Consider the following 13,394-nt stretch of genomic DNA (forward strand, 5'->3'; position numbering starts at 1 on the left):
CCCCTTCTCATTCCATGTGTAGTCCAATGACAGGGTAAGTTGGTTCATATTGCTTTTGCTTTGCCTTATCTTCTTTCCACTCTTGGCTTCAAGTTGACCTCACCAATAACTCTGAGGACCCCAAACAACTGTCCCCTCGAATGTCTGATGGCTTTTCCATGCTGCTCTTTACCTGCTTTCCACAGAGGAGCTTAACTAACAGGAATGTGTGTGTGCTGATTTTTAGTGAGTGACACATTTTCCTCTCGCAGTTTTCCTGTTGGAGCATGAAGTTATGCACTACAAGTAAAGGAAAGATCATGGAAATAATTGAACCAAATAGTTGCCTTTTTGTGAGTTTTGTTGTACGTAAGTTTGAAAAAAAAAATATCATATGATACACTTTAGGACAATCGCTGTGTTGCTGTGAATGTCCTCCGAATTTATTTGAAGCTAAGTTGTTAGTTAAGAACATGCTTTTGGACATATGACATCTTTTTATAATGGCAGATCTGCCCAACAGAGGATGAGCTTGTCCTTATCAGTGATATGGGGCACACAGCCCCATCTAGTGGCCAAGTACAACCACTTTCTCTATGTTATAGCATCAGTTAAGACTTGTTTTTACTTACTTTTAGAGAACCTAAATTAGAAACTGCCTTTCAACATCCCTAAAACCCTTTCAGGGATTCTCTGCTAAATGGCATTGTTCCTTCATTACATACTGAGAATGTGCATGAAACGGATGTACAGAATATAGAGAGTTTTCCTGCCCTAAATACTTCCCTTTATGCATGTTAAGTCCCCTACATTCGTAGAGGAATGCATCCATACTAAAGTCATTTTCTAAGTGGACTCTCAAAGCACTGGTTCTGGGAGAAAACTATTTTGACTTCTGACTAATGAAGTTCCTCAATCCTGAATCCAGTCATCTTCCAGAGGCTTAACAAAAGACCCATCTGGTTAAACCTGAATAGTCAAAGCTTGAAAAGGACTGGGGAGGCTTTGACAAACAGTGTTTTAATGCCATTCTGTCAAAGGTTTTCCAGATGAGTATGTCTCTGTTTGAGTCTTCCTGGGTTTCAACTTCTTTGTTTTCTCTCAAACTCCTGCTCTCTGTTTGGAGTATGCATGTCTCTGGGTTTGTGTGCATATCTGTTCTAAAGGTGACTTTGATAGGGTGCATATTGGGAGTTTATGATGGATTTGGGTGTATGGCTATGTTTGTAGGTTTTTGGGCAAGTGAACACTTTTGGATGTTGGCTTAAATATATATTTTGTGTCTCAGGCATGAATTACTGGAGGAGGCTCGCATGCAGGGCCTGCCTTTCGCCCAGTGGGACGGACCAACTGTTGTGGTTTGGCTGGAGGTACGACACAGACGCAATTGATCTGAAACCCATTCAAACCAGTAACGCGACCATCAGCATGTTAACCGATGGCACTGTTTCTCGTCTGCCCCCTTCTTCTTCAGCTGTGGGTGGGCATGCCAGCCTGGTACGTGGCTGCATGCCGTGCCAACGTGAAGAGCGGAGCCATTATGTCGGCGCTATCGGACACAGAGATCCAAAGGGAGATTGGTATCAGCAACCCGTTACATCGTTTGAAACTTCGTCTGGCCATCCAGGAAATCATGTCTCTCACCAGCCCTTCTGCCCCGCCAACATCAAGAACGGTACTTTTGGCTTTCTTTGTTCTGTTGGGTCGATGTGTTCTGTAGGTAACGCACACATGTTTTTCACCTTAATACTAATAATATTGAGGTACTTTGCCTATCCAAAGTCTTGATGTTGCCTTTAAGCTCTCTGTCTACATATTCTTGAGCATGCCACTTGTTTTTTACAATAACATTTTAATTACTTATTTTCTTATCATGTACTAATGATGGGAACTTGATTATTTTGCTAACATTGATAACAATAAATGAACAAAGCTTTCTTGATCTCTCCATTCCGCTCTCTTTTTCTGTCCTCCATCACTCTTCTCTCTTTACAAACTTCTCTCACTTTTAATTGGGGGGTGGCGAATGATCAGACCACAGGAAACGTTTGGGTCACACATGAAGAAATGGAAAGTTTGGCAGCCACACCTCCCACGGTTAGTCTACCCTGATTGGCTGGGCACTGGTGGCTTCTTGCTTCTGTGATGGTGACTGTCGGGACTCGTTCCAAGTTGCCTTCAGGACAGACCAGACTTTACTATTGTAAACTGCATATATTAATGTTTTACACTTTGTCACAGTTTAGTTGATCAGTCCATTATTAATCTGGCTTAATGCCGTCTCACTAGGCAACTTGAAACAAGGCCTTATTCTTTGTGGTTTATTTTTCTTTCCTCGGTGTTGGTATTAGTAGTTTTCTTGTCTCTTCCTTTAGACCTTACATACTGTATGTGTGTCTCAGCTTTAACATTAGTTGGTGTTTTGAGTGTATGTGTGTTAATGCTGTATAATTGCTTAGAAAGACACCTACTGCTAAGTTTACTGCAGTTTCTACGTATGAATAAATAATACTTGAGCCAGCCAGAACAAGGTATCTAAAATGGCAGAAGAACAAGAGGGAATAAGCATGAAAGACTTCCTCCCACTGTCCCCCTTAACTGTTTATTTCTTAAGATAGCTTTTTCTGGACCAGTGTAATTTATTAGGGCTGGGCGATATGAAGGTATATACAGCGAGACAATATAGATTTGTCCGCTTTTTGGCTTACCCTTTCCTGAGGTAGCTTCTCGCTCCAATATATCTTGTCATATTAAAACCATTGTGGGCTGCTTTACTTCACTATCTTTTATTTTGCATATGATTTTTTTCATTGATTTTTGAATCAATTTGATGAAATAATTTTGATCTGCCTAAAACAAAAACACTTCTGTTTTTTTATTAAAAACTATAGTTTCTCAATTGATTTTCAGAAGTATATTTACGAGATTTATTGATAATTAAAAAGGTAAACTACATAATAGTAATAATCCGTAATAGAGGAGTTTATCCATATCGCCCACTCCTACAATTGACGTCTTAAGGTTTATTTGTCCGACTTGCTGTTATTTCACTTTGACTTATATTTTCCACATTAAGCTGCTCTAACCAGCACTGCTGCCTCACTAACCCCTCGCCTTTCTGTTCTTCTCACCATGCTCACTCTAACCCTGCTAAAACCAGGAGGATGACGAGGGTAGCTGGGCCCAGGTTTGCACACATTCCCCCAAAACCCACCTATACTCCTTCTATAAACCTTCTGAACTCTACTATTCTTAACACCATCTTTTAGTCAGCGTTGGTTCTTTTTAAGTATCTTATAAAAGAGAGGTCACAGTTTTTCCTCTGTATTTATTTCCAGATCATTTTTCACAGAGGGGGCAGTTACAGCAAGCATGTTTGGAGTGGTCCATTAACATTTTTCAGTTTTGCCCCTTAAATGTGGTTCACAGCAGAACCATTTGAACTGGTATTCACACTGAATACTACTGTGGTTGTGTTTGTTAAGCTTGATTTAGGGTTCTGCGTTAAATCTACGCTGTAGGTACGTACGTAGGTACTCTTCGCTTTTACCCCTCTTGTTGGTCAATTTACAGCCCAGTTGGGCTTAGGGATGGGTATCGATACCCTTCCCTAGTTGGGGTCCTTTCTTTTTTTTATCCAAAGGCAGTTGCTGCTTCGCTCTGCAGCCTCTGACAGTGACCTGGTGGCTTGTCTTAGGCCTGTCCTTGGACTCCCATCCCTTTCAGCAGCCTAAAGAAATCTTCATTGTACAAAAATATCCTAATTTTCAAGAACTGGCCCAATCTACCCCTGGCAATACAGGGCAGCAGTTTTCAGAGTACATTATGTGCTTACATAATTGCAAAAGGGTTCTCCAATGTTTTCTCAGTTAGCCTTTTAAAATGATATCAGATTAGTAACCAGAATGAGCCTTTGGAACATTGGATGAATGGTTGTTGATAATGGGCAATGTAGATATTGCATTAAAGATCAGCCACTTCTTTCTACAACAGCCGAGAACCCTTTTGCAATTATGTAAGCACATAATGTAATCTGAAAGCTGCTGCCCTGGTTAAAAAAACAATGCAACTGATCTCAGCTGGTATTCTGTCTGTAATGGAGAGGAATGGAAATGTCTAAGTGACCCCAAACTTTTGACCGGTAGTGTATATATTATAATACATTTATTAAATATAGCATTTTTTACAGAACAAAGTCGCAAAGTCCTTCACAAGAGTAAAACTGTTAAACATTAACATGAGACAAAGGCCTGTTCAAATAGGTGAGTCGACAGCTGCTTTTTAAAAGCCTCCACAGAGCCCACAGACCGTATAAGAAGGTCGTTCCACAGTGTGGGAGCCACCACTTCAAAGGCACGGCCACCTTTTAGTTTTTTAGTCGAGCGCAAGAGACCACCAGTAAGACCAGTAAGTGACCTACTGGTAATACAAGGATGGAGCAGGTCAGAGATACACACAGGTGCCTAACCATGCAAGGCTCTGTACGTCTGAACAAATGAATCCTGAACTTGATGGGAAGCCAATGTAAAGAAGATAAGATGGGTGTATCATTCTTATTTTAAAAAACTACCGACGTAGAAAATGTGTGTGTATATATATATATATATATATATATATATAATTTTTATACTATCCTGGCTTAGAAATTAGTCTGTTTTCCATCTTTTCAACTCACTCTCACAAATCCTTGTTAAGCCATCTCTTTTTTGACCGTAGACTTTGGCGTACGGAGACATGAACCACGAGTGGATTGGTAACGAGTGGCTGCCCAGCCTGGGTTTGCCGCAGTACCGCTCCTACTTCATGGAGTCCCTGGTGGACGCCCGCATGCTCGACCACCTCACCAAGAAAGACCTTAGGGGACAGCTCAAAATGGTGGATAGCTTCCACAGGTAAATCGCAACAACTAAAGGATAACACAAGTGTTATTTCATCTTTTTATTCTTAATGGATGCCCTGAAGAGACCAACATTAACACTACATTTATCCCACATAACTAGTATTGTCTGTGTATCCAAAGCTTTGTCTCATTCCCTTGTGCCATAGACCTCGATTGTTGTCCAAAAACTGTTAAACTTAAAACGGGGCCATGCTGTTACATTGGGAAGTACTAATGTAAAGTACTAATGCGAAAGAAAGAATGTACGTCAATGTAACAAGTAGATTTTTGCCAAGGTAACAACTGATGGGGATCCAAATAAACAACTGTGTTTGTGTCCGTGCAATAGGAACAGTTTTCAGTGTGGAGTGATGTGTCTGAGGAGGCTCAACTATGACAGGAAGGAGCTGGAGAGGAGAAGGGAAGACTGTCAGCTGGAACTTCAAGGTAACACACACCCGGCTGATTTGTGAGCACAATTTAAATTCTAGAGATTCAGTGACACGTGTGCCCGGTACCCACTTCTTTATCTGTTTAAATGACACTATAAGACTCCATGTTATACGTCTTCTGTGAATTACTTAGTGAATTTGTCTCGTTTTGGTCTTAATTGACTAAGAGAGTAATTTTTTGAATGCCTTTTCATGCTGAATGACTTATGAGCACATATCTGGTAAACACAAGATTTAAAGTACTGCTTTTGCATGATTCTTTGTGGAGAAACTCAGTTTTACAGCTCTCTGGAGTAAATTAACTAATCAATTGGTCAACAAAATCGTACGAGTAATAGACTTAAGAATTTCTTTAGTCGAGGACAGCCCTAATGTCTTCTCTGAATTACACTTAAGCTGGATCTGTCACTGTCCCCTCAGATGTGCTGGTGTGGAGTAATGAGCGTGTCATCAGTTGGATTCAGGCCATCGGGCTGAAAGAGTACAGTAGCAACCTTTACGAGAGCGGCGTCCATGGAGCGCTCCTCGCCCTGGACGAAACCTTCGATCACAACACCCTGGCCCTCCTGCTGCAGATCCCCACGCAGAACACACAGGTACACACAGCTGGTCAGCTGTTTCACCAACCAGAAAGCTCATATCCATATACAGTACATGACAAAATGTAAGTTGGTCTCCACCATTCATTTAGAGTTAAATGGGTGAATTTTCCTCCTCTTGTCTCTCTCTTCTAGGCCAGAGCAGCTCTCGAGCGTGAATACAACAGCCTGCTGGCCATTGGCACAGAAAGGAGAATGGAAGAGGTGACAAACATAAGCTGTTTTCTCATATGAACTCTGAGAATCAGGAACGGACGTGTCCGGAGATTCCCTTTCACACATGTAGCACACAACAGGAGATTGTCCATCTCAGATTCTTCTCACTTCCTGGAAATACTCCGTTTGATTTAGGCAATTGGTGGCGCCTGGGTGGAGCGTGCTGTAGGAAAGAGATGACGCGGATTACACCGCGGTCAACGAGCCGGTTTGTAATTTGGTCAAAAACGACAGTCTCTTGCCGTTCCTTGAAATTGTCTGATTTCAGCGTCGGCCCTTACTGACAGTAGTTCCCGAATCTCGTCGTCTCTCCAGTTAGATATTTTTGGTGGCATCTTCGTGTAAATCACTCTTCTTTTTCTTCGCCCTCGAATGTTTGTTTTATTCCCATTTCGTGCCAGCAGATTGATAGAAAGGTCATCAACACGCCCACTCGCTCGCTTTGAATTCTCCAGACAATGAGCTGCTCTATTCACACGTGCTCAATCGGACATTTTACAGATTTTGTACCCGGGAGCTGGCCACAAACATTTGCGTTATCACATACAGCTCCTCCGAATAATGTCTAGATACATTCAGGGTTGCAGTGCATGTGTGAAAGGGGCTTTAGACATACAGTAACAGAGTGAGAAATTAATTTTTTTTTTTAAATTTTAAATGACCGCTTACATTTTACACACCTCTCTCCATCTCTCCACCCTCCTCTTTCACGACCACCTTTCTTTTAGGATGACGATAAGAACTTCCGCCGAGCCCCTTCATGGAGAAAGAAGTTCAGGCCCAAAGACATGAGGGGGATGTCCTTGGGTGCGTCCGACACCCTGCCCGCCAACTTCCGAGTGACCGGTAGCAGCGCGGCATCTCCCTCCATGCAGCCAAAGAGGAGCCCGATGGACGGTAAGCAGAGGAAAGAGTGTCAGAAGTGTGTGCATGTGTATGTATGTAATAGTGCTCTGTCATTTCTGCTACTTGCTCAAGTAGAGAACATCTGTGACGGGCACTGAATCAGCTCAGACTCCTCATGTACTCTTAATTCTTCTTGAATGGCTTTGCTGCTGTGCTGTTTGTTTATTATGCTGTGACTAACGGCATGTCTTTGCATGTGATTTTACATGCAACATGGAAACACAGGAAGTCAGTCTATACAGAGGCTGGACACTGCCACAGTCAGGACCTACTCTTGTTAACATACAACGGTAAGATCACACACATCAACTTTGAAATAATACAAGCTAGGGCTGGACGATATGACCTAAAATCAAATCAGGATTAATACAACATTTTACCTCGATTACGATTAATGAAATATTTTTTATTTTTTATTTTGTTCACTGGGGTAAATATGCTCAACTATTAAAAGGTTAATTAAAAGGCTTTTTTTTTATGAAAGAGTGCATATCTTTAACTTTGTGATTTTAAAATATCTGAAGTAAACAGACAGATGAACTATTCATGGTCATTTATTGAATATTTCAGACAATTGAACTCAAAGCACACATTGCTTGAAATAAAGAAGCCTTGTGGAAAAAGTTACATTTTAATTTTACTGTAAAAAGCATGTTTCCAAAAAACCCAAAAAAGAGTAGAAAATAACTTGCATTTTTTTGCAAACAAGATAAATGATTTTTTTAATATTGCCATTCATATCCAGGAAAAGGTTAACAAGACTCGTAATCCTCCTCAACATTGGCAGGGCTGTCATGTTTTGTCAGCTAAACTTAAATGTACGGCCACTGAAACGACCGGGACCTCACGGTGGTCAGTAACCGGCTCACAGTCACCTTTTGTCGGCTGTACTTACTTCAGTGGCAAAGCCAAAATGTGGTCAAACGACTAACACTGCATTTCTCTTTGGTACAAGTTGTTCCTGTTGCTCAGGTGACTCAGGGTCCTATTTTTCACCCGGCGCAGCACAAAGCCAAGGCTCAACGCAAGTGTCTTTGCTAGTTTAAGACCGACACAGTTGTCAATTTCACGTCCAGTGCCCACGTTGTTTAAATAGCAAATGCACCTGCACCCATCTGTGGCCCATGGGCGTGCTGGTCTTACAGGGAGGTGTGTTCAGGTGCATTCTGGGCGTGCTGTTCTTACAGGGAGGTGTGTTCAGGTGCATTCTGGGCGTGCTGTTCTTACAGGGAGGTGTGTTCAGGTGCATTCTGGGCGTGCTGTTCTTACAGGGAGGTGTGTTCAGGTGCATTCTGGGCGTGCTGTTCTTACAGGGAGGTGTGTTCAGGTGCATTCTGGGCGTATTGCTATCTTGAGGCAGCGGGAAGTGATCGCACCATTGACCAACAAAAACCTGGTCTAAAGTCAATAACGCAGCATTTCATTATTTTAACAGCAAATTAGTAAAATGTGCCTAGGCTTATGCACAGCACGCGCACACTATTCTTGTTACACACACAGGGACACACAGCAGCACACACACATGCAAAAGATTACAAATAAAAATATTACGGTGCAAATCCTCCATCATAATAGCAATGCTCCAAGGTCCAAACGCGCCTGTCTTTTAAAGGGAATGGGAGATGATCTCTGATTGGTTTATTGCATGTTACGCCCAAAACACACCTCTGATTAATGAAGACACTAAGTACAACCCTTTAGAACCATGCGCCCGGCGCACCGACCCTATTTTCCGCCGTCAAACTAGCAAAGGGGGATTCGTACACGCCCTAAACGCACCTGCGCCATACGCTTCAGGCCGTACGCTTAGATCATTAAAACAGGGCCCTCTGTGTTTGAGTTGTCCTCCATACTGCTTCTATGCCGCAGACTGGACGGGGCGGAGTCACGTGACCACACACGTGGTATTATGTTTTTAAACACACACACAGTGGGGAAAGTATTTACAGGATTTAAAAAATAAAATAAAAATAACCGACATGGGGTGGCCAGGTAGGCTCAGTGGTGGAGCGGGCGCACGTGTACTTTGGGGTTTGTGGCTCGACGCGGAGGTCCAGGGTTCGGGTCCGCCCTGTGACGGTTTCCTGCATGTCTTCCTCCTCTTTAATCCCCTTTCTCACCTAGCTGTCCTGTCAGAAATTAAAGGTGGAAAAAGCCTTAAAAAATTATCTAAAAATTAAAATTAAAAAATAAACCGATATGGGAAACTTACGTGGGTTAGAGGTTTTGAATTTTGGTTTTCACGTCCAGCCCTAATAGAAGAACGTGTACACTCAAAGCATACAGTATGGCTATTACCTCACTCCAGAACTGCTCCTCTCTCTTTTCCAGGCAGAAAGCAGCTTTCTCATACTGGAGTTCTCTGCTCTAATAACGCATGTCGTACGCCTCTCCTCTCTTTCCCTTTGTTTCTCCCCCCCCCCATCCATCCATCCATCCATCCATCCCTGGCTTCTGTCCTGCTTCTCCTCTCGGGTCCGTTCATCTCTCTCTTCCCCTTCTCAGTTTATCCTCATTATTTCTATAGGTAACCGCTGGTCAGAAGATGAAGGGGAGTTCCCTGCGTTCAAGACCAGGATGATGAACTGAAATGACTTGCAAGGACACTAAAAAGATTTTTTGTTGTTGTTGTGTGTCGTCATCACAGAGAAAGACCTTACTCACCAGTCTCAGTATCCCTAGTGGAAACCTTTTAGATTTATCTACAGTTGTTATTGTATTTATGTAAACCCATGGGACATATAATTGATTTTAGAATTACTATGTAATCCTTTTTTTTGCCTCTATCCCCTTAATCAACCCACTTTTTAAAAGAAATGTTTCTCCACTGTGCCCGTATTAAGCTCAGCTCTCAGATGTATGTAACTGAAGGTTTCAATTGTCTGGAGTTTGTATATTTCTACCAACAGACATTTTATCTAATCTTTTTTATAATCCTGATTCTATTGACCAGATGTATGTTTGTTTTTTTCTTTTTTCTTCTCTTTGATTTAAATTCTAATCATTGAATTTGTGCTTAAGTGACTTTGACATGTGATATAACTTAATTCATATCCTTTGCCCTTTTTAACTGTTGTAATTTTTGTAGCTTCTTGCCTGTGATTTTGTGTAAATGCAGCTCTTAGGTCAATGGATGTGTGAATATCAGACAAATTGCTGGAGTTGTCAGACTGTTTCACAAACTGCTCAACACTGTGAGTCATCCATCACCGTTAAAATAACTGCTGGCAAGCCAGGTGATGTTGACAACAGATATCATGTGAAACACACATTATATTTTCCTTTTTCTCTTCTTTTAATTTTCCATATCTGCAAAACCAAAATAAAAACTCTTGAATTTAAGAATTAAAGCCATATAACCGTAACGGAAAAACAAAACAAGAGGGCTTATTTCGGATGCAAGTGAAAACAGAATTCCAGGTTCTCTCTAGTTCACCTTGCATGCGGAAACTTCTCCACTCATCCACACCCAGCTCGCCCCCTTTAACCCTTGTGTTGTCTTCCCCGTTGTTTTTCTGGGTCAAAATGTAAACTTTTTGTCAACGTTTCGGACGTCTTTTTAGACACTTTTGTTGCTTTTCCACCGATGTTTCTGTCACCTTTTTTCAACGTTTTTGTCACTGCACCTTTTGACATTTTTGTGCGTTTTTTTCCTCCACGTTTTTGAAGATTTTCCCGACATTTTTGTCACTTTTTTCAACGTTCTTTTATAATAAAAAAATAAATAAAAAATTCAAATGCTATGAAATAGAATAAAACTTGTGAAGAGCGTTGTAGGGAGCCATCCACGTTATTTCTTTTGAAAATGTTGGTTGAAAGAAACCCAAATTTCTGATAGAGAAACTTTTTGAAAATGGGTCAAATTTGACCCGAGGACAACAGGAGGGTTAACCAACCCCCCCCATGCCCCTCCCCCCTCCCTCACCTCTGGAGAAACACACAGGCTCACGCGTACAGGAGGACTTGAAACGTACGGCTGAGTCCGACGTGTGGAAACTCCTTCGATGGACCAACTTCACTGAGGCCTCAGTCGATCCCCGCTGTGACTAGACAACCCTCAAGGCGGTGCGATCCACCCCACAAACCTTTTTTTAAAAACACTTTGTACGAAGATTTCATATCAAGCCTTATTGTTTTCTTAACTCCTCTCTGTCGTCTGTTCTTATTTATTATTACTCGCGCCCCCCCCCCCCCCCATGTTGTGTTTCGTCAGTTTTACGTTCAGAGCTGAAGCCCCAGTTTGCTCCTGTGAATGTAGCAACGCTCCTCATGTCCAATTGTGTCTCGTCTACGCTCCCAACACGGGTTCCACCATTAGTTTTCATGGCAAATGAGAAGGAACCGAAGAGTTTTAGTTCACCCTACATGTAGTTAAGGCTTAAAGTAGAAATGCATTTGTTTCTGTTTGTGATTTAGTCATTTTATGCACAATGCAAATCATGTTGCTGTTTTATTCCTGCTCTTTCCATTGAATCTTTTGATCTTGTAACAATGATGTACAGTCTGAGTACTTATAAACTATTTTTATCACAATATTATTTATTGCTTACTTTCAATAAAATACTGAAACTCATTTTCCACTGCAGAGAAAAAGACTAAAGCTCGTCTTCTGAGAATATCTTGCCTCTTTCCTGTCCTACTTTTGGTTTCCTGTTGGCTTTCTCGGACAGCCCACTTTAATTTGTTGAGTGGGACTGAATCCCATGTTGTCATGACCGTCGTAGGCTTGAGAAATGTGGCATTAGGCAGCATCTAACCTTATTGTCCGTTGCCATGATGGATACTGTTTGTTAGAACAGTCAGGAATGCTTTATATTATGGGTCTGTATTTTTTGAATAATTTCCCAAAAGGTTCCTGGAAATAATTTGGTGTTAATTATATGGAAAATGGAGACATTGTTCAGTCAATTCAGTTCAAATAAAGTGTCCAGTTAATTGCTAGTAGAACTAGAGTTTTAGTCATTGCACTGCTAAATGGCAGTGGTGGCCTAAAGCTTAAAGAAGAGAGCTTGTGACTGGGAGGTCACCGGTTCAATCCCCAGACTGACAGGATAAAACGTTCTAATGTTCTTGTGAACGTGATATCTCAGGAACGCCTGGAGGGCATTTCTTGAAATTTGGCAAAAATGTCCACTTGGACTCCAGGATGAATTGATTAGATTGGTGGTGGTGGTAAAAGGTCACCTCACAAAAAACACGTTTTGGGTCATAACTCAAGAATATATCTGCTAATTATGATAACATTTCATACCAATGTCTAATAAGATTAAATTATGAATTGATGACATATACAAAAGGTGACATAACATTCTGCAAAAAACACTTTTCTGGCCCTTATTCAACGCCATAACGCAGGAACAGAAGGAGAGAAGTTTGGGTGGATACCAATCTTGAAACTTGATTGTTTATATCTGTGTGAAGCATCCTTGTCCAGCCAAAAATACACTTCATACCTTTTATTAAATTCCTTTAAAGTCTTCACTACATATACTACAACTTAACTGGTTGGGGGAGGCATATAACCCCCAGGCGGTAATTCCAGTTATATACGTACATTTGTATCAAGGGGGATTTAATGTTTTTGACACCAATCTACTGAAAAAGACCCACTTCATGTCAAAGTATGAAAACAGTATCTCTACAAAGTGATTTAATTACAAATAAAAGTGAGCATGCACTGCTGCCTGTCTGACAAAAAATGTGCAGTTGTATAAACTTTGGCTCAGATTTTCTTTTAAAGTGCTCATATTATGCTTTTTGGCTTTTACCTTTTTCCTTCATTGTGTTATATATCTTTTTTGTGCACGTTATAGGTTTACAAAGTGAAAAAGCCCAAAGTCCACCCCAAAGGGACTTACCATCTCCAACAGAAAACACTGTTCACAAACTGCTCCAAACAGCTCTACTGTAGTCCAGCCTTTACTTCAGAGACAAACGTGGTCACTTTGTAACACACGTTATAATGCTCGCCTAGCTGCTAGCATGGCACGCCCTCATACTCTGCTTCTGACTGGCTAGTAGTCCTTACCTAGGTACTGTCAGGGCACGCCCTCATACTCTGCTTCTGACTGGCTAGTAGTCCTTACCTAGGTACTGTCAGGGCACGCCCTCATACTCTGCTTCTGACTGGCTAGTAGTCCTTACCTAGCTACTGTCAGGGCACGCCCTCATACTCTGCTTCTGACTGGCTAGTAGTCCTTACCTAGCTACTGTCAGGGCACGCCCTCATACTCTGCTTCTGACTGGCTAGTAGTCCTTACCTAGGTACCGTCAGGGCACGCCCTCATACTCTGCTTCTGACTGGCTAGTAGTCCTTACCTAGGTACTGAGCATGTGCGACTCCCAACAAAGATGTTACAGAAG

General features: G+C 41.6%; 1 protein-coding gene across 22 annotated transcripts in view; it reads left to right on the forward strand.

The window, feature by feature from the left end:
• The window catches only part of ppfia1 (PTPRF interacting protein alpha 1), a 54,948-nt gene extending 44,548 nt beyond the window's left edge, over nucleotides 1-10,400 (forward strand). For 5 of the 22 annotated variants that reach the window (XM_035999700.1, XM_035999704.1, XM_035999709.1 and 2 more), the window contains 11 exons: nucleotides 23-34; nucleotides 1,268-1,349; nucleotides 1,454-1,654; nucleotides 2,014-2,076; nucleotides 3,140-3,166; nucleotides 4,696-4,871; nucleotides 5,208-5,305; nucleotides 5,731-5,906; nucleotides 6,045-6,113; nucleotides 6,854-7,022; nucleotides 9,559-10,400. In XM_035999700.1, coding sequence (XP_035855593.1) covers nucleotides 23-34; nucleotides 1,268-1,349; nucleotides 1,454-1,654; nucleotides 2,014-2,076; nucleotides 3,140-3,166; nucleotides 4,696-4,871; nucleotides 5,208-5,305; nucleotides 5,731-5,906; nucleotides 6,045-6,113; nucleotides 6,854-7,022; nucleotides 9,559-9,620 — 1,135 coding nt within the window. In that variant the 3' untranslated portion in view covers nucleotides 9,621-10,400. The other 17 variants (XM_035999706.1, XM_035999707.1, XM_031323554.2 and 14 more) reach the window with 12 other exon arrangements.
• Nucleotides 10,401-13,394: the final 2,994 nt, after the last annotated feature.

Source organism: Sander lucioperca, chromosome 3 (assembly GCF_008315115.2).
Source record: "Sander lucioperca isolate FBNREF2018 chromosome 3, SLUC_FBN_1.2, whole genome shotgun sequence".
In the NCBI taxonomy this organism is placed as follows: domain Eukaryota; kingdom Metazoa; phylum Chordata; class Actinopteri; order Perciformes; family Percidae; genus Sander; species Sander lucioperca.